Raw genomic sequence first — 22,264 nt, 5'->3', positions numbered from 1 at the left:
CTGCAGTGAGCAAGAATCAAAGTTACACATTTTTTCTTTGCGTTAACATTTAGGTGGCGTTATGCAGATCTTCACACACAAGTTTAGGGGTCTTCTTATGTATTCACGAACAGCTTGTAACACTCCAAAGAGAAAGGAACACATTAAATAGCACATCTTATGACCCTTTTAACAACAAGAGGTATAAAGATGCTAATTAATATACATTATTTAATGCTATTTCTATTCGTTATGACATTGGTATATGAACTGTTGTAGTCAGATAAGCTTAATTTATAATGCTTCCTCCGTTATGAGCCTGTTCGCTCCTCTAAACTGTCCGGTTGCTCCACTGTTCTTGTGGTTGACTGCTGCTCGTATCATGTTACTAACAGCCCTTTAGAAATGCAGTCCTTTGTGGATCTTCCTGATCTGTTTCTTCGTCTTTCTCCATATTTCAGATGGCAGTACCTCAGTCTCACGTGCACTGCATGTGAGTTAACCTAGCCCACCTATTTACATGTACAGAACACATGGGATTTTTTTTTTTATGGTTGACAATTTATTCTGCAGAAATGATATATACCGTCAAATTGCTCAGACCTTCTCCTATAGCTACACAAGCATGATTTTGTATTGTGTTTTGAAATGTGCTGGTCAACAATTCCTAAAGCAACCTGAGTTTTAGGTTGTGTTCACACTTGGCAAGTTTGGTTTGATTAAAATAAATTCTGGTTTAATTGCTCTGTTAGTGCAGTTAATTTTGGTAAATGTGAATTCTAGGGTTGTTGTGGTGAAGGAATTGTATTATCTCAATATATGTGTGCGTCAGTGATGCGCGGGTCAATGTATTAATAACCCGCACCCGACCGACATTTTCAACTAACCCGCCCGCAACTCGGACCGCAAAAAAAGTAAAAGAAAATATTGTACCCGACCCGCTTCCTGACCCGCATTTTTAAAATGTAGTAAATGCTCATCATATCGTCATTGGGCCATAGACGTAGGAACTAGGCAAAAAAAAAAAAGGAAAACCCATAATATATTCTATTTTTGTCAAGAATTATTTAAAAAATCATCAATAAGCTCATAATTTGTTCTAAAATTGTCTAGTCTGGCTATGTCTATTTTTATGTTTCTGTTCAGCAGACATGAGGTTTGGGTTTGCGCATTTCTCCATATATTACGCTCCGTTCGCTCATTCCGTTGGGTCTCGCTCGACCCAGAATAGCCTGCTGGTTCCAAAATATGGTAAAGGTAAAGGTAAAGGTAAAGGATTTTATTGTCATTCCAAAGCATGTACATGAGCTGGAACGAAATTAGACACTGAGGCCCGGTTAAAACCATTCACAATAAATAACTAACTACTCACTCATCAATAAATACAATAGATAAAATAACAAATAATACAAGCCCATATTAATATATGGGTACAGTCTCTCCACACACTAAAAACCCTTAAAAATTAGCAGCATAGTAATAAAGTTAGTGCAATCTAATTTAGGACAGCAAGTTCAGTTCATCAATTCTGTAGTTTGTCAATATTAAAAAGTCTCACGGCTTCTGGATAGAAACTGTTTTTTAACCTTGATGTCCTAGCTCTGATGCTGCGCAGCCTCCTACCTGAAGGAAGAGGGTCAAATAGTCTATTGGCAGGGTGAAAGAAGTCTTTCATGATACTTGCAGCCCTAGTCTTGCATCTGTTGATGTATATATCTCCAATTGCAGGGAGACTACAACCGATGACTTTCTCTGCCGTCTTAACCACACGCTGTAGGGCCTTCCTCTCTGTTACAGAGCAGTTTCCATACCACACATATGCAAGGAGACATTTAATTGTTTAGTAATAAACTGGTGTTTTCTGTGTCGCTGCAAAGATTAAGTTGACGATGCAGACTAACGCCAGAGAGAAATGCACATTATGGATTACATAATCAGAGAGTAGCCTATTTATTTTGGTTTTAATATTTTCGTTTAAAAGTAGACATTTCAAGCTTTCTGTAATAGATAGCCTTATATTTCTCAAATCTGTGAGGCACACGCTGAGTTTCGGCGCCCTCCAGGTCACATGCAAGTGATCCTGCCGGCGCCTCATTACATTGTCTGTTATATATTTGCTTCTTATTTATAAAATACGGGCAATTGATTGATAAAACATTGATCGAAATTAAGATACAATTTTTAGAAAACGAAAATCTTTATCTTAACAATCTGATTTTCTACAAAAAAAACAAACATTTATTGTTATTATTATCATCATTATTATTATTATTATAATGTTGAAAAGAGCTGAGAATATTTTTTCAGGTTTACTAGGGGGGATAAATTGAAAGAACAGCAATATTACATTTGTTACAGTCACATTTATTTGTTACATTTATATTATTTACATCAAGCTTTTAAGTATTGTATATTGTTACTGAAACTTCATAATGTTTCACTTGATTATACATTTAGTCAGGAATTATATTTTGGAAAAAGTCTAACTAGTAAAATGTTTACAGGTTATGTGAAAACTAGTAGCTACTACAAGTATATACATAAATAAAAAGAGACTTACTCATGTTTATGATCTCTGCTGAATAAAGCACTTCATCCTTTTTTTCTGAGGAAATCCATTTCTCAAATCCTCAACCACATCACATCTTTTTGGGGTTCATTATGTCTTATTGCTCTCATCGCGAAGCAAACAGTAAAATAAAAAAACTTGAACAGTCTCGCTGCTTTTTCTTCTATTATTGGCGTATTCAAGCCGCGCGCTTCAGTTTGAATCTGAATAGAGCGTTCAGCGCGGGGGCGTGGTCACAGTAAATATAATGAAGGGAGACGTGAAAAACTAGACATCGCGTTGTTTTCATATGGATTACTTTATCACAGAATATCTGTTTTGGCAGCACTTGTTTAGTTTAAAAGCAGACATGTCAAGCTTTCTATAGATATCTCTCTCATGTCTCTTCGTTGAGTATTCACGGAGTTACACTTCATTTTAATGACGTGTTTGTACATTACGATCAGCGCAGACAGCACACCTTGTTTGTTATCTTTATTTTATAAGTGCACAAAGTTCTGTTGTTATTATGTCTGTATTCAAAAAAAGTAGATTACAGATTCGATTGATGTATTACTCTTATCTGTACGATCAAAACCGAAAGTGTAATTTAAGTTCTTTTCGTGATTATCAGGAGAAAATGACTCATAACGCGTATATGCGTTAATCGACTCCAGAGGGTTAAAAAGAGTTTTCTATAAAACAAAACTTAATGAAGTCGTTAAAATCATGTTTTACCAAAAACAGGTCTTCACCTTTTCTCGTGCCGCTTTCATCTCTACGTGCAGACTGAGCGCCAGTTATTCAGCCAATAAAGGCCTATGTATTTCAAAATTGTGTCTAGTACTATATTAATTACAAAGGTTTAATTGGCATCTATATTTCAAACGACCCGACTGACCGCGACCCGAATATCATTAAAAATATTTTTGATGACTCGTAACCGCGGGCAACCGCGGGTGACCGCAGGCACCCGCTCATTTTGGATCAACCCGCGCATCACTGGTGTGCGTGTCTGTTTAAATGTGTTACAGTATAACGAGGTCATATTCAGTAACCAATGAAACTGTCTTTTACACTTTCAATCTTTTTTTGTTAATTAGTAAAATGCAATTTTATAGGAGGAGTTGAATCATGTAAACGACAGGTTAAGTAAAAATATTAATATGCAATAGCGCTTAAATATAGCAAAATGCTCCTCTTTATAGTTATTGTTCTAGCTGACTAATGAGCTTATGGAAACTGAATGGTTATTCTTTGGCAAATGTATATTATGTTGCAATGTTTTAAAAGTCTTTACATGTTTTCCGCAGTTTGAAACACTGAATGAGCCTTTAGACAAGACATTTCAGTACATTGTACTGTAGGGTCTCTTATAAAAAATAAAAAAAAAGCCTACCTTTTGATGTTAACTCATGCTCATTATGTTCTATAGAAGTAAAGAGAAAGATTAAATTGTTTCACTCGTTGCTTGAACTGAGGCACTAAAACAATCACGCCTGCCACATTAAAGAGCGCCAAAACTGTATTTATTGTTTGCATTTCGTTATGAATATTGAATAATTTTAGAGCTGATATTTTGTTTTATTAAAAAGTAACAAAGCTTTATGTGGTTACTGGATGGCAAGTGTGCTTCAAATAATGAAGTTCATGCATTAACAGAACACAGCATAGACCGTATTATTAATGATAATAATTTCAGCCTCTCACGCTGCACAACCGAGTTGTGTTTAGCAGGTGTGCATCAGCACTGCTGCACAGCAGACTGAAATTCTTTTTTTTCCACTAAAACTTTAATGCGCATCATCTCAATTAATACGTGAACCTAGCAAATGATCTAATCATAAAACTATCAGGCAAAAAGGCATTACATGCACATTTTTTTATAACGTCAATGCATAGGCCTAGTCGCCAGTGGTAGAGCATTGTGTTAGCAGCGCAAAAGGTTGTGGGTTCAATTCCCAGCGAGCACACATACTGGTAAAAATAAAACAAATATTCTAGCCTGAATGCACTGTAAGTTGCTTTGGATAAAAACATCTGCTAAATGCATAAATGTTAATGTGTTTTAGTCGCAGTTTGGAGCCCTGACCAAACAAGTGGACCAAGATCCACCTTTTCAGGGAGTATTTGTTTTTCAGATCATCAGCGGCAGGGATTCCGCAATGAAGAGCGAGTGTTTGCGTGCGCATGGTTGCCAGATTGCTTAAAATAAGCAAAACACCAGGAAGAAAATGTATCTATATAAGCGGGGATTTGAACTCTGGCAACCGCACTCATGAGAGTTTGTGTAGTAGAGCAGTGTAGAGCAGTCCGCAATAACATGTTCCCTTTTTTGGTGCGTTCTTTCGAGAAAGTATGCTTGAATTTGAAATATTCGATATTCACAATATTTTCGAATTTGACATCGTTGTCACAATTATTCTGATATTAATCGCTAATATTCGATATATCGCCCAGCCCTAGTGATAAGGATGTTTTATTTGTGGATAAAATATTTTACTACAATGTAATCTCTCTTAAAATACATTATACGGTTATGCTAATCAAAACAGTCCTGAACTAGACCAAATCAAACTAAAACCTTAATAAAAAAAACTAAATTCCCACTAAATTTATTATTAGATAACTCCACATGGAAGAGCTGCTTTATAACATAAAAACAAGTTATAATTCTGACTGAAAGCGACTCATTTTCATGTTTAATACTGTAAAGCTGCATCACTTAAGGCTATCTTTTGTACTGTATAAAGTACTGTTATGTAAATAAACGTGACGTGACTGGACTTTGACTGGCTGTAATCAAATGCGTTCTTAAGTGCAGCTTTCACACCACGTTCAGTTTTTGTTGTGTTTATTTTGTTATTGAGAGTAAATTGTGCAGCATATATCAACATATTCATCCAAACACAGCTCAGCAGCTTCAGGTTCAGCTATCACGGTCTTCTTCTCTTGAATTTTATCTAGGAGAGCTGAATTACAGTGTTGTGCTACAGCACCAAACATTATTGAAGGCTCTAACATTACGTCATGTGACATCAAACATTTACTCAACAACAAAAAAAATTTGACAATTATTTTTTATTATTGACATTGTCGATAATGTTGACTAATTTTTTCAGCCCTTACACAGCATTGTTTTGGTTGTTTGATAAGTTTGCAAAATATGTCATAAAAGCTGCCTGTCTGAACACTGTATGTGAACCAAGACTAAATCTGTCATTTTCCTTTTTGGTCCGGACCAAAGGGCCAAGAAAATTAATTAACGCATAGTCAGGAGACTGAATTCTGAGCATTTTTTCCTCTTATTCTTTCATTCATTTACTAAAATCAGTTTATTCTTAAAAAAATAAGAATAAAAAAAAGGACAATGCAACACTATTTATAACTTTTATGAGTTGACAAACATACACAAATTGAATAAGTGACCGAAGATGCCTGTAACAGTCATAACCAAATGTGGCACTTAAAGGGTTACTCCCCCAAAATAAAAATGTTGGGATTAAACACTTACCCCCATGTCGTTCCAAACGCGTAAAAGCTCTGTTCGTCTTCGGAACATAATTTAAGATATTTTGGATGGAAACCTGGAGGCTTGAGATTGTCCCATAAACTGCCAAGTAAATAACAGTGTCAAGGTCCATAAAAGGTATAAAAAGTCGTCGTCAGAATACGTGCAATCTGTGTTATATGAAGTGACGGCAACACTTTTTGTAAGCGAAGAAAGCAACAATAACAACTTTATTCAATAATTCCTTTGTCAACGGTGTCCTCTGCGTCACTCCATATCACCATATCATCATAAAATATCTTAAATTGTCTTCCGAAGATGAACAGAGCTTTTACAGGTTTGGAATGACACGGGGGTAAGTGATTTAATGACAACATTTTAATTTTAGGGTGGTGTATCCCTTTAATAAGGTATCTTTTCTAGGGGTGTAATAACACTTGGAAATGTATCAATGCATCAAAAATAATACAAGATTCATGCCAGTTGTTTCATTTTGAATTCATATCCTGACCGCTAGATAGCGGTCTTCAACTCTTTGACAGGAAATAGTATCATTAAAGGCACACCACTATCATTAGCGTTAAGATAAATTGCTGCCAGTAATGGAGGATGAAAGAATGGTTCCAGTTCCCATTTTCAATGTACAAAGCTGAAGTGACGGTCACAAGACTCCAGGTTTTTATCCAAAATATCTTAAACTATGTTCCGAAGACGAGCAAAATATTTTCCAGATTTCGGACGACATGGGGGGGGGGTGCTCACAGTTGCTGTGGGAACCTGGGGGTAAGGACAGACAGACAAGGCAAGAAAAAGGAGATGGAAGGATGAGGAGCGACAGAGTCGAGAGAGAGAGGGGAGAGGAGAAAAAAAAATAAATTGTTCCGGTTCTCCTCCGTGGGACTCGAGACCGGTCAGTGGTGCAGGTGTCGCTCATTTCCAAATCACTCCACCGGCCTCGCTCCATTCCCGTGGCTCTCGGCCCTGCCCCACTCGTCACAATGAACTAAGATTAATAAATGCTGAAGAACTATTATTCATTCTTAGTTTATCTAAAGTTGTTAACTAAGGTTAACTAATGAACTTTATTGTAAAGTGTTACCAATATTAATATAAATTCTGTCCAGTTTTCTTGTTAGTTTCAGTCAATGTGTGGTTATTTTATTGGCTTGTTCTTTTATATTTATTGTTTTTTATTGTATTGTAAGACTACATGTTTTGTTTTAATTCATTTAATTAAAATTTAATGGTAATTTACTTTCAAATGCTCCCATTTCATGAAGGGTCTGCACAACTTTTGTGTATAAAATCAAGATGTGCTGTTATATCGCAATATATTTAAAATCGCAATAATATTTTTTCGTGATAAATATCGTGATAATACCATATTGTGAGGCCTCCGGTGATTCCCACCCCTTATATATATATATATATATATATATATATTATACCTGTTTTGAACCCTCGATAGATGACTAATATGGTTCATTGCAATAAAAGGTGGAAACCAACACAAAATTTGGGTTTAAGCAGGTTAAGATTTCATGACATTTATGATGTCTACTGTACTGTAGATGAAGATTTACTACTGATTACAGAACTGGCTTTACTGACAAGATGCACATTTGATTAATCATGCAGCCCTAATTATAATGAGTCATAAAAACTGCAAAATGTAGGTTTGTGCATAATACCAGTTCAGTAATCACATTGAAAGATCAAGTGATGTTATTTAGTTGTTTTCCAGTTGTTTGCTTCAGCTTTTCAAGTTTATTAGTCTGTCTGCTTTCATGGTCATGGCATTCTAAAAAAAAAAAAAAAAAGAGCACTTTAACCTAAAAATAAAAATGACCTTACATGATATTTTAGAAGTATTGATGACGGATTATATTTTTTCTTAGCTCTCTTTTTTATATCAGAAAAAGTAATTGTAGACTCCTTCTGCATGAGTTATTTCATATTTATTTGCTACTGTGAATTGCACATTCACCCCTTTATTCATTAATTGATGAGAACATCTAACAACTGTCACCTACCAGCTGTTACTTTAAGATCCTTTTCCTTTATTTTCAGCTGTTTCCACCTGCAGTATCAACTGTCTGTTATGATTGTGTGTGTTTTTCTTTTATACATAATTTAGACTGGTTAAAGGGTAACTAAACCCCTGGTCAGAGCCTGACTCCATCCACTGACAATATTTGAAAAATGCTGTAAAGTGGGCAGATCACAGCGGAGATAGAGGGGATGAGCGAGTGCGGCGTGAACCTGATTGAACGGATTGATTGACAGCTGCTGTCAGAATCGCTAAAATGGAGAGTGACTGTAATGACGCAAGTAGCTTTGCAACAGAGCGATCATTTGAAGTAGAGGACTTTTCTCCCCCACCTTCACCTGAAGTGGAGGATGTCGAGGTGTCAGTTCATATCAGTTCGAGCAACTGGCTCAAACTGCGGTTTTAACTCCTGCATCGCGTCGCTTTTCAGCGCAAGCTGTGTAGAGAAGATGATTTCCACCTCCATTGCGTTGGAGAAGCAATCCCTCGTAAAATCAGTTTGCACACTCCTGCTCTAGGTGGGAACTCACGGTCTTCCAGGCCAAGTGAATGCAACCACTGGCGCCTAATTTTAAAGTCTGCTGGAAAACTATGCAGTCCAGCACTGCTGTCACAACCAGCAACACACCTACGTACCATCCTGACCACTGTACTAAATACAGATAAATCTACGCTAACTTGAAGATCTAAATAACTCTATAATCGATATGCTAAATAGATGCTATAATAGTCTATCCTGATCGTTTCAATACTCGCAATTCCAACTCCTGACTCACTACAGTGATTTTGACGGAACAAAATGTTTTTATACTGCCAAGGGCATGGTAGCTCGTACCAAGGGGCGTGGTGAGCTGGAAACTGCTTACGTCACCTGCCACCGCTTACGTCACTTGCCACCGCAACATCCAATAGGAAAAATCAACTGCAGTAGCCACCGTTCAACCTGAAGAGGGCAGCACTCAGATGTTTTTACACCATATATTGTAAAATTAAAACACTTTATACTCAAACTAAATTCCATGCAACGTAAATGGATTTTTTTTATTTTTGTTTTTAGTGACCCGCCCCAACCCACCCCGCGGGTTATGAGACAACCCTGCACATCAGTAGTCCATACACTAAAATGCCAGTCAAACAGCACCAGATTATTTATATTAGTTGTCCTCTAATTGTGCTAAAACTATTTTTTTAATGTTTATAAAATGAAACGCATCAAGAAAAATAACTCTTGATTTGTGAACATTAATACAGTTGCTAAAGTTCAGCAGTAATAAAATATCTTGAAATTTTCAACTGCTTTTCACTTCATATCTTTTTGCACAAAATAGTATTGATAACAGTATCGATATCGGTATCTGTAAAGTGTAAACGATGCCCATCCCTAGTCATGATAGTATTGCTGTACACATGCTTGTTTCATGATGTGTGTGTGGTTTCATGATGTAGTTGGCAATACCCAGCCCTAATGTGTGTGCGCACTTTCAGAAAGCCTTGAGGCTTTGCAAACATCCAGACATTACCTTAGTTTGCATAACATTTGATAGTGAAAGCTTATGTGATGTCATTTCAGTGTGTTTTTGGTTAACTAAGAGAAATTGGTTAGAGATTGCCCTACAGATGTCTCTGTAATTAAGGTCAGGGTCCCCCCCTCACCCCTATTGTTTAGTGTCAATAAAAGAGCTTATTCTTCAGGCTGGCCTGTGTGATGTCTCTCCTTTCGATGTTTGAGCATTCATTTGAATGTGGCTTGATGGTGTATATAATTGGGCTGCAACAACTCATTGATAAAATCAATAATGAAAACATAAGCAAATAATCTAAGTTTAGTTTATGTAATGTCACTGTGGATGCTTCGAACACATCACTATGTAGCACTTTATGCTTAAACAAATGTATGCTTGTACATAAAATACATCGGAGAGAGAAAGCAAAGTCATTTTGATAAGAATATATATATATATATATTTCACTGAAATAATCTGGACTCTAGAATTTTTACAACAAAATGATGTAAAAAAAAATGATCTTGAAAAAAAGTGTAGCCTAAACAATGCCATGTAACAATACGTTTACCTCAGAATAACTATTCGGTGTCCATAAGCTCATCAGCCAACCATAAAAGAATAACTATAAATAGGAGCATTTTGCGTTATATTGCATATTCATATTTTTACTTAACCTGTTGACCTAAGAATGCAAGGAGCTAAAGGTTAAACTACACTCAGTGGCCAAATTTTGAAGAACTTCTACGACTAGTTATGTTTCTCAACCCTTTTGCTTTTTGCCTCTAAGAAACTCATTTGTCACCAGATAGTCCTTTGTCTTGAAAAAGTTTGTTAGCTTTAATGCATATGGTCCAAACATACATCGACCTTCTGGTGGCTCAACGATATTAGTTCAATTTTAAATCAAGACATGATCTAGTTGTCTTTACTAGGTGTAGACTGGGGCATTCAAGACTTACCCATGGGTTTTATTAATAGGCGAAGTTCCTCCTTTATGTCTTTCATGTAAAGTTCCTTTGACTATCAAGCATATTTTGTTGAATTGTAATTTTTATGATGCTGCTAAAAAATGCTTTTATTCAGAAACATGCTTGCATGGAATATTTGGAAATGTACCACCTAAATGTATTTTAGATTTTCTATCTTATGTTAAGTTGAAATGTTTTATATAATTTAAATCTTATGGATGATACTGAACCTGTTTGCCATGTAAATAGCCATGATGCTAACATGGCGTAAAAAACTTAATAAACAAACAAACAAACAGTCAGTGGCCAAGTGATGCTGACATTATGGTCCGTGATATTGGCACAGATACAGATACAGATACAGTGTAATAAAAAATTCATGGTGATTGTATATAATTCTGTTGGAAAAGACATTTACTTCCTAATTTTAGTGACCCTTAGTTTCCAGGACATCTACAAGATGGATTAAAATGCTGATAAAGACAAGAAAAGATTAGACCGAAACACATGACAGTATGTGTAAAAAAAAAAATAGAACACATTTATTCTGTTGCACCTAAAAAAATAAAAATTATAATTTGCAGCCTAATTTTTTTTTCTTATAGGAGCCAGTGTCTCTTTAATTGGAGCCCTGTAATAGACAATTTAATTGCCAAATTTGTTGTTTTGTGTCAGCCCTACCATTTAAAATTTTCTGCTCAAGCCATTTTTGGCTCAGAATTCTAATTTTTTTTTTTTCTCTCTTTTGTTCTTTTCAGGTGGAGTTTATTTCCATTCTCCCCGGCACACCCACTCAAAGACCCCATCATTGGATGAGTGCATGCTTACTCTGTGTGTGTGAATGTGCGCATGGTCAGCTGAAAGAGGAGATAACTCCACGGAGTCAGAGAAGAAAGCGTAGGCATGGCTCAAGGCACTCCCTTGAGGCTGCGTCCCCCTGAGGTCCTTATGTAATGCTGCATCATCTTCTAATGGATGGCAGCAGGACCTGATACACCCACACGTACACATTTAAAGAAGTCTCTGAAATGTCCCAAGGGAGAAGTTGAACTCTTGTTTATTGTTTTCTCTTTGACTCAATCTTCACATACTCACCTGTGGATCCCAGGATTCAAAAGCTCCAAATTCTTTTTTTTCTGAATCGCTCCACTGACCTGGATCAATTCCCAGTAGTGTTGAGATGTGTGCTAGCTAAGCGCTGCTCTTCTCACCTGTTTTTTGTCTCTGTGCAAGCTCCATCAAGAGAGGTGTTTTAGCTGGAGCATTTCTCTCATTTCGTGCCTCTTGCCTCAAAAAGCAAGAATTTTGATCTGATCAGCCATGCAGGGGTAAGCCTGTTTACTTGTAAAGATACTGGCCTGTCCTTCGAAACTAACCTGTGGATCAGCAATGCATCGACTCTGGAGAGAGACACTAGAGATTCCATTTGTTAAGGTGCAGTGTAGCGCACTGGTTGGTTGAAATGAAGGAGAGACATTTTTATATTTTCTGATGGTGTGGATGGTGGGGGGAAACTGTTAACGGTTGATTCCGTCTGATTCCTTGGCTGTCATTTCTCCCTTAAGAAGTGAACTACACCAAAACTGAGAAAAATCCTCCACTCTTTGTGTCTTTCGCGGTTTCATTTATTTATTTTTTTTAAATCCAATTTCACAGCAGAAGGTAACTCCAGGGCATTAATTGACTTCAGGCCTGCTTATCAAAACATCAAATCCAAATAAAAATTTTTTTTCACAATTTCATAGCATCCAAAAAAAGAAAAAACTTGTTGCCCTCCTCTACCTCTTATTTTATACAGTAACACCAAATCTTTTTCATAAGAAAAACTTTTATAAAAAAAAAAAAAAAAAAACTTTTAAAGCATCAATAACTATTTAGGAGTTGGACCCTATTTTTTTTTTTTAAAGCAGTTCCCATATTTATAAACTTTTTCCTAAATAGTCAGAAAATATTTAGACAGTAAAGGTTTTGAGCACTTTTTGTTAAATGATTCAATAATTTATAAGCCAGAGTGTTTAAATATCAGAAACTTTAAATCGGTTTGTTAAAAGCCCTAATTTATTCAGTTTAACACTTTTTCTTATTTTATTTTATTTATTTTTTTATCCTTTTTTATCCATTTAAATTTGTTTTGTACTGTTGAAACCATGCTCATCATGTGGCCTTTTTCTATAATGCTAAAAGAGCAACGGCTTCTCCCCTAGCCTTTCTTTTCGTTTGTGCTGTCTCGACAACACAAACACTCTTACACATATATTATTTTCTGGGGTGCGCTGCCATCCTGCCCCCTGGGTGATGCCGAGTGGCAGCATGAGTGGGGGTCTGTCTGGACCCACTTCCCCACCCCACCCCACTGTCCCATCCAGACGTCTCCGGCCTAGTCGCTACGTGCCGGTCTCTGCGGCCACGGCCTTCTTGGTTGGATCAACCACCCTCTTCTTCTGCTTCACGTGAGTACACAGACATGTTTACCAACACTGATTGCTGCAATCATTTATGATGGATGAGTCAACATGTACCAATAAATAACTGATCAAAAAGTGTATTGCATTCTTTTACGAATTAACAGGCAACTTTTATCACCACTTTAACCAACAATTACATTTTAAAGGTTAATTTCTTAAAAATACCTTTTAAAACTCTCCAAACACACTGGATTCCAGTATTTTACATTACAAAATAGCTTGTCTGATGATGATCATATGGCAGCAGTTGCTAAGTAGGACAGTATAGTTAACATCATTTCAGTCAATGCAGTCAACCTTTTTATCATTAAATGAGCCACATCTAAGATTGTTATAGTCTTCAAATAACTGGAATTGTCTTTTTGTATTGTCTTTTTTTTGTTGTTGTTGACATTTTTGACTGCTTACATCTAAGGAATTCACTTCTAATAATAATCCTCAGTTCTTAAGTTAATGTTCAATATGGCAGGCTCTTAAATATCAGAAAGGTTTTTCACACAGCTTCGAAAATCAGAATTGACCTCGCCTGTGCCGTATGGGTCTCTTTGCTTATTAATCATTTTTATTAACGTTTTGAATGACAACAAGTTCAATCCTCTACAGATTTTTCTTGATTTAGATTTTCAAAAGACTCACAACTTTCAACAATTCTGATCTAACTTAAATTAGCCTCTGTGTCCTATTTAATTTCTCAGATGAGGCAGTATAAAAGATTTTTCTAGTCAGGAATGCATTATGCATTTTGACAAAGTAACCCTAACTCTAACATTGATGTAATTCCGTACAGCATTTCTGGTCTCAGGAGACACTTTTCTGCCAATGTTACAGTACAAATAAAGTTACATAAAAAGAAAATACCAGGGCAGACATGCATAGGAATTTGTTATTTACAGCACCTTTGTCAAAGTCCTCTGTGAAGTAAATAGTTAGACCTATTAACATTGAAATGGACATGATGTTTGTATGAAATACATGTTTACATAAACAAAAGGTCTTAATGCTAAGCTCTTTAATGACATACTTAATGGCTTGTGCACACACAGACTGATAATGCAGTATCAGCATTAAAAGTGCAATCAGAGCTCTTTAGATGAGAAATCATGTCAACTTCCTATTGACTTCTTGTGCCCTGGATTCTGTAAGTCGTGACCTGTAAATATAGCAGGAACCTGAAAAAGTCATCATGCCAAAAAAATAAACGAACAGCCCTTCCAGTTGGCACAGAAGAGGAAATCTGGGGGGTTTAAGTCAGATGCCATGTCACGTCTGTTCATTCTTGCCCCCTCTGATCCCTCTCTTCTCCCCAACCCATCAGATTAATCACTGAAGGCCAATGAAAATTAGGACAGCATCTGTCATAAAGTGCCACTTTCCTCTCTCTTTTTTTTCTTTTTATTCCTCCCTTCTTCCTGTTTTTGTGTTCTCACACATTGTATGTTTTGTGGTACCCTCTGTTTCCCAGGAGGAATTGTGTGGTTATCTGTACGTCTGTATCGCTTACACTAAGGAAGTGGCTAAAACATTATCAGTCAGTGTGTTCCCTTGACAACCAGTTCTTTTCCCTAAATTAAGATGGTTAAGCAGACTAGCACACTTGAGAAAGATTACATAAAACATACATGTGATTTCAGTCCCATTCTGTCTCTTACAGGTGCCCTTGGCTTTCGGAGCAGTTTTCCGCCGCTGTGCCGATATACAATGGCATTATGTTTCTGTTTGTTCTGGCCAACTTCTGTATGGCCACCTTTATGGATCCTGGCATCTTCCCTAGAGGTAGTGAAGCCATCTTTGATATGATGCTTCTGTGTGTGAGAGTATACAAATTCAGCTAAATCAACCTTAAAGCAGTGTTCTTGTTGTAAACTAACAAAAATGATTTTTAATGTTTTTAATTGAAATAAACTAAAATTTACATTTAAGATAAAACTTGTTACATAAAACTAAACAAAGATTAGAAATGTTGCCTGAGCTGAAAAATAAGTTGAAGTACTCAATTTATTACAAATAAAACAAAAAATAAAATCTAATATTAAATGTTAATTAATACTATAATAGTATATACTAACATAACACTTCATTTAAAGTCCATTTTACATCTCTAATGTTCCTGAGGGGAATGGAATAATCAATCTACAAAAAAAAAAAAATCTGATGTATATTAATTGGCTGTTAGTTGTGTCACTTGAATGTGTTTATTTATTTTATTAATTTTATGGAAAAACTATGAAGACCGTTTTTATTTATTTGGAGTAGCGTGCACTGATGAATTGTGCAGAAGATGTGTGCTAAGAATCACAAAGGTCATAAAGTAAACAGGGTTTGGATTCCATGTTGATTTTTTAGCAGGAGGTTAATGAAATACAAGTGTAATTTGATATACTGAGGAAGGCATGTTAAACTGCTTGTGTGTGTGTGTGTTGCAGCTGAGGAAGATGAGGATAAAGAGGATGATTTCCGTGCTCCTCTTTACAAGACTGTGGAGATTAGAGGCATTCAAGTCCGGATGAAGTGGTGCTCCACCTGCCGTTTCTATAGACCTCCGCGTTGCTCACACTGCTCAGTGTGTGACAACTGTGTGGAGGTAAACACATACACACACCTTATTCCAGTGATTATGTTCAGCAGTGACCCTAGTATGTGCCTTAAAAAAAACATGACGTTACAGTACATAACAATTATCATAATAACATTTGTATTTATTTCTACTATCTTGTCTATGTAAGGGTTAATCTTTGTCGTTAATCAGTCTGTCCACTCTTGCTCTGACTAATGGTTTGCAGACTAAATGATCGATTTGTGTTAATTAGAGAAGTGTGTTTGCTTTGAACAGCCTTTTTCTCTCTCTCTTTCACTATTATGATTCCCATACACTCAACTTGCTTCTTCTCTCCTTACAGGATTTTGATCATCACTGTCCGTGGGTCAACAACTGTATCGGCCGGAGGAACTACCGCTACTTCTTCCTGTTCCTGGTCTCTTTGACGGCTCACATAATGGGAGTGTTTGGCTTCGGCCTGCTTTATATTCTCTACCACACCCAGCAGCTGGACAGAGTGCATTCGGCTGTCACGTATCCTCAAACAATTGTTACATTTTATGTGTGCTCAAACCAAGAAATATTTGTCCAAAATTCAGAGTGCGACTGTGCAACAGTCTCTGCAGTGTCTTTGAGTGAAAGCTGAACTTGACTGACTTGTATTAAGATGTGCTGTCTCTTCCTTGACCCTTGACCTTATCAGTATGGCTGTCATGTGTGTCGCTGGGCTTTTTTTCATCCCAGTAGCAGGTCTAACTGGTTTCCATGTCGTTTTGGTGGCAAGAGGCAGGACCACCAATGAGCAGGTTGTTATATGCGCAACCATAATCTTCTGTTGTGGTGTTTGTGGTCTTGTCAATAACCATGTTGTTGTTGGTGGTGGTGAACTGGGATTAAAATCCCTATCAAGCAGTTTTATAATCCTACAAAATATGACCTTCTCTCAGCCCTCCTTCTTTAGATTGTAATCTCATCTTAATCCTCTTCCCAAACCAGTTTCCTGCTTTCTTTCTATCCATCTCTCCTCTTTATGTGTTAACCACATGTGCACACTTTTGTATCTTATTGTCTCACTAGTTTTCTCTACTGCCTCTTTTCATCCTTTTTTTATATTTAAATGTTTACTTTTCACTTTTATTTTTTACTGTTAAAAAAAATAAATATATTTAAATTGACAAATAACTAAAAAAAGTAGATAATAAGGTTATTGCTTAATGGTCAACTCTGTTTGTAGGTAACAGGGAAGTTCAGGGGAGGCGTGAACCCCTTCACAAACGGCTGCTTGAGGAACGTCTCACACGTTCTGTGTAGCTCACAGGCACCCAGGTATGTTTACTCCTGCATTTATAACTTTGATCTAATGTTTTATTTTCTCATTGAGGTTTTAACTCGGTGTTGTATTCTGATCTCTTAGGTATCTGGGTAGAAAGAGGAAGGCTCAGACAGTGTCTATTCAGCCTCCCTTCCTCCGACCGCAGTTTACTGAGGCTCAGCTGGCAGCCAAGGTCCTCGACAACGGAATCCAAGGAGACCTTCACCGGGTAAGGAAATAATGTCTTCGTACTTATTTGCTTCAATGCTCTCATGGCTTCTGTCCAGCCATCTGCTTTTGGACAAGCAGTCTCTCAATTGGTATGAAATATCAGCAATTATTTAAATTGTATTTTCTAGACCCCAGAAAGCCATAGAAATGAATGAAATTGTAGATATTGCTCTTTTTTTGTGTGTGTGTGAGCAAGTTGTACCGTTAAAGTCTGGTCTTTTTTAATAAATTGTTCTAAGTGATTCACAAATCACTAATTGTTCTAAACGATTCATTAGGACATATGAATTTTGAAATTATCAGTCATTTAGATGCCCATGGACATGTATAACTTATGTTTGAATGTGGCCATGAATGTTACCTCTGCCACTTGATGCAGATGTACCTGCTGAAGCCAAAATCCCTTGGTCAGAGAGTGCATTAAGACTACTTTTACAAGCAAGCTCCAATTCCCCTCTCTGGCAGATGAAGCTCAGAAAATATTTGTTTGTGCCATTTACCATCAGATTGAGGACAGCTGACACAAAAAAAGGCATGCATTAAAGGGTTAGTTCACCCAAAAATGAAAATTATGTAGTTAATAACTCAGCCTCATGTTGTTCCAAACATGTAAGACCTCCGTTTATCTTCGGAACACAGTTTAAGATATTTTAGATTTAGTCCGAGAGCTCTCAGTCCCTCCATTGAAACTGTGTGTACAGTATACTGTCCATGTCCAGAAAGTAAGAAAAACATCATCAAAGTAGTCCTTGTGACATCAGAGGGTCAGTTAGAATTTGTTGAAGCATCGAAAATACATTTTGGTCCAAAAATTCGACTTTATTCAGCATTGTCTTCTCTTCCGGGTCTGTTGTGAGCGTTGCACTGCAGTAACACTATTGAGCGCACCAGAAAATACGTCAGTAGTGTTGTGAATGCACTTACAAAAGGTTTGGAATGACAGGAGGGTGAGTCATTAATGACAAAAATTTTGGTTGAACTAACCCTTTAATATGGCTGAAATGTAGACAGGTTTTTAAACTGTTAAACAATCTTTCTTATTCCATAATGAAAGGTTATGTTCTGAAATGTCACTTCTTTAAGAATACAGGAACTTTCTATTAATTTGGAGCACTTCAATAAATGTTTGACATTTTTCAACATTGCAGCCTGGAGTTATGCTTTTTGGGAAGGCATGGATTTTTGTATTAATGGTTTATAAAATGAAAGGCTCGGTCAGCTTGTAGTTTGCTTAGTTGTTAGCGCGGATAGCAAGAGGGAGGAAAGAGGTAGAGCCCGACCGATATGGATTTTTGGGGGCCGATGCCGATATTAACTTGAAAAGAGCCGATTTATAAGCCGATATTTTGATTTTGAAAATAAACTGGATATTAGACCCATTTCCTATAAGCTGCACTTACATAACATTCAATGGCAAAATATCTGCCTGTTCTATGTATGTGGGCTGTATAAACCATTTTCCAGAAGGGATTTATGTAAAAAAAGCCTTAGATTACGGTCTCAATCACTAAACAATTGCACATCAAAAGTATATATTTTTTAACGATCAAAAAACAGTCTGATTTTAAACATTTAACACTTTTACTTTCTTCCAGTTGAAGCTGATTTTAACAGTCTGTGTGTGTACTGTAAATAAATTATAATACTAAAGTTAAAGTTAAAGTATTTGCAGAAGTAGTCCCACACTTTTGCTGCTACATCATTCACCTTTTTCAGCCATCTGTAGGGCAGAAAGAGAGACATAGAAAGAATAAGCATGTGTATTAATAATATCACCATGTATCATTACTCATGTCATCATTAGAATTATAATAATAATAAACAGGGATCTCCTACATAGGCAAAAATGAGAAATATATATATATTTTTTTATTTGTCAAGCAATAGGTATTAACCTCCTTATATTTAACAATATTATTTCAACATTTTCCTGTTATGTCTGTAAAGCTGCTTTGAAACAATATGTAAGAAAAAAAAAGAAAAGAAAAAAGCGCTTGTTCAGCTCACATTTATTTACATGTCCCCTCTGATTTAATCATTTCTGACGCACCTACTGTAGTTACTGTAACTACACTATATTTGCTCTCACAGACACATTCACAACGGACCCGTATATCTTCTCCTCTTCTCTTTGTGCAGTCTGAATCAAAATGGTTAACGTTAGTGCCATGAACACACCGCTGTCAATTTTGAGAAGAACCACCTTCAAACAAGTTAATAGCAAGCATTTAAGGGGCCTGCTAAAAAGGAAGCTATATTAGCGTTAGAGTAACGTAACCAGCCTGAATTCACCAAATTGTTCCCTGGGCCTGAGGGTAGCCTCTTCTTCCTTGCTTCTCTCTTAATTCTCATCAGCAGGACTAGCGCTATCGCTCGCTTCTTACAACGGGACAGATACATGTTTGCTGCTGACCGAAAAGAGGAACAACAGACTATGAAAGAGCTCCCGCTAAAAGTTTTTAAAACTCCGCCTACGCCATAGCGCAGAGCAGGGCAAATCGCGTTGTATCTGAAGGGCAACGCTAAACCCAGCGGCCAAGCGCTGTGCATACCGCGTCCTGTGTGAAAGGCCCATTACGCGGTCATTATGTGGGAAACACAACGCAATAGAATAAGCACTAAACGCTAACTTTATAGTTCGACCTCTTATTAACGTTCGCGCTCTTCCACTGATAAACATGGTATTAGCTTTGTGGCTAATCTAATATAGCAATGCATTAGCGGCTGATGTTACAGAATATTTAGAAGTGATAATGATAGGACCGTTAACTAGAACTACCACACCGTTTTTATATACAGTGTATGAACTAAATCTACAATCATTTCACATGACGAACGACAGACTCACCTGGGTGGCTTGGCTGATCGCTTTCTTCTTTGTGGATTTCTGGCGCTGTTGCAACTCTGGAGCTGCAGACCGCCCTCTGGTGGGCAAACTATGCAACACTCATAACATGAGTGAAGAATATGAGACTGTTTCTCATGTTTCATCGGCCGTTATAAACGCCGATGCCGATTTAAATGCAATTAGCTCATATCGGCCGATAATATCGGCCGGCCGATATATCGGTCGGGCTCTAGAAAGAGGTGCAGAATGCCAGAGAGAGCTTCTTGATAAATGTGCACCACTGTGCAGAAATGGAAGGAACTGATTATAGGAAATGTTCATACACTTTTCCTCCATTAGCTTCAGAATTCCCGGTCTTATCGCTCTAATAAGGTTGCTGAATCTTTTGGCATCCTCTTAACGTAATACCATTGCACTAAATAGGCTTGCATGGTATTGGGCTTCCACGATGATGGTTAAACTGGTAATTACAATTTCTTTGCTCAAATCATAATCACGGTTATTAATTAATGCTAATAAAGTATTCATTACAAGTGACCAATCAAGAGAATGCCAATTCGCAAGGTTTATTTTATCTTATATGGATTCCTGATGTGTTCTATAAAAAATATAATTAAAAACAATACATGAAAACTGCTACAAACACACACACACACACACAATCACACACATCAGAGTCCTGCACGCGGGAGCTTACCTGATGGGTAAACTGATAATATTTGATGTAACCGAGGGAAAAAAAACTTGTCGAGCGGGTACAGGTTGGATGGGCGACAGGCACGGGCAGGGTGTGGGTCCAAAAGCCAAGACTATTTTGACTCACTCCAGTGCAAACTGATAGACAGCTGCTTTCAAACACATGCTTGTGTTCACGCTCTGTTTGAAGACTGTTAAAACTATTCACAAAGTGAATAATGGGAAGTCTTGGCCTAATGGTTATAGTGTCAGACTTGTAACCCAAAGGTTGCGGGTTCGAGTCTGTATGATGGGGGTAGTGTATGTACAGCGCTTTCTCCCACCTTCAATACTACAATTGACATGCTCAAGGCACCGAACCCCCAACTGCTCCCCGGGCACCGCAGCATAAATGGCTGCCCACTGCTCCGGGTGTGTGTTAACGCTGTGTGTGTATTCACTGCTGTGTGTGTGTTTGTGTGTGCACTTAAAGTTGCAGTAGGGAACTTTTGTAAAAAAAAAATGTTTTACATATTTGTTAAACCTGTCATTATGTCCTGACAGTAGAATATGAGACGGATAATCTGTGAAAAAATCAAGCTCCTCTGGCTCCTCCCAGTGGTTCTTTTGCCATTTGCGACTCCATCGCTCCTGGTAAAAAAATAACCAATCAGAGCTGCGGTCCGTAACTTTGTTTGTGTTCAAAATGTAGAAAAATTTATATAATAAGCGAGTACACCATGAATCCATTTTCCAAACCGTGTTTTTAGCTTGTCCTGAATCACTAGGGTGCACCTATAATAACTGTTTATATTCGGACTATTTTAGATTGCTTCGGGGGTACCGCGGCGGAGTAACCCAGTACCTTTGTGATTCTTCATAGACATAAACAGAGAGAAGTAGTTCCGGCTACAATGTTCTTCCGCAAGACGCAAGCAGTTCTGTTTATTAACCACTAGAGCGTCAAAAGTTCCCTACCGCAGCTTTAAGGAGGGTTAAATGCAGAGCACAAATTCTGTCTAAATAGACACTCTGTATTTTTATACAGGATGTCGGACGGATGTTTTTTTGTTGTTGTTGTTAACAGTTTGGGCTGCGTGTCTGTTATTTTCTTCTTGCATTAACTCAGAATGCCTAATGGTTTATTGCTTATGTTTTATGAGGAAATAAATGAGTTTTGTTTACATCATGTAGGAGATTTAATGCGGGTGCATTTCGGGTCATAGTTTTTATGTGAAACGGGTCAGGTACTAAATGAAATTAGTGTTGCTGTCGGATAACGGGTTGGGCGTTCTTTTAATTCCTGCTGGTGTGGGTTTATCAAACAGGACCCTTGCAGGACTCTCGTATACACACACACACGCCTTTTTTTCTGTGACTTTGGCATTGGGGAAAAAGGAGTCATGCTTTGAATGGTTTTTTCAATCTTGACACTCTGGAAAATACCTCTATTCAGCTGTTGTGTCTGTTCCTTTATTTAATATACCTTCTGTTTTATCCTCTTTTTTTTGTGCTATATTTCAGTCTAAGAGCAGTTTGATGGAGAGTCAGTCTGCGGACGCCGAGCCTCCGCCTCCACCCAAACCAGAGCTCAGATACCCTGGGCTGTCCCGAGGACCTGCCGGACACTCTGAGG

General features: G+C 37.3%; 1 protein-coding gene across 4 annotated transcripts in view; it reads left to right on the top strand.

Annotated features, from left to right (window-relative positions):
• The window catches only part of LOC128017122 (palmitoyltransferase ZDHHC5-A), a 32,359-nt gene that overhangs the window by 2,730 nt on the left and 7,365 nt on the right, over positions 1-22,264 (top strand). For all 4 annotated transcript variants that reach the window (XR_008184371.1, XM_052602354.1, XM_052602362.1 and 1 more), the window contains exons 2-9: positions 11,320-13,011; positions 14,678-14,799; positions 15,450-15,607; positions 15,924-16,096; positions 16,266-16,368; positions 16,797-16,888; positions 16,977-17,103; positions 22,153-22,264. Coding sequence is in view for 3 of the 4 variants with exons in the window: in XM_052602354.1 (XP_052458314.1) it covers positions 12,857-13,011; positions 14,678-14,799; positions 15,450-15,607; positions 15,924-16,096; positions 16,266-16,368; positions 16,797-16,888; positions 16,977-17,103; positions 22,153-22,264 (1,042 nt within the window). In the remaining variant the exon portion in view is untranslated. The remainder of the gene's footprint in view (positions 1-11,319; positions 13,012-14,677; positions 14,800-15,449; positions 15,608-15,923; positions 16,097-16,265; positions 16,369-16,796; positions 16,889-16,976; positions 17,104-22,152) is intronic.

Source organism: Carassius gibelio, chromosome A1, assembly GCF_023724105.1.
Source record: "Carassius gibelio isolate Cgi1373 ecotype wild population from Czech Republic chromosome A1, carGib1.2-hapl.c, whole genome shotgun sequence".
Classification (NCBI taxonomy): Eukaryota; Metazoa; Chordata; class Actinopteri; order Cypriniformes; family Cyprinidae; genus Carassius; species Carassius gibelio.
This window is presented reverse-complemented; position numbering and strand designations above follow the sequence as displayed.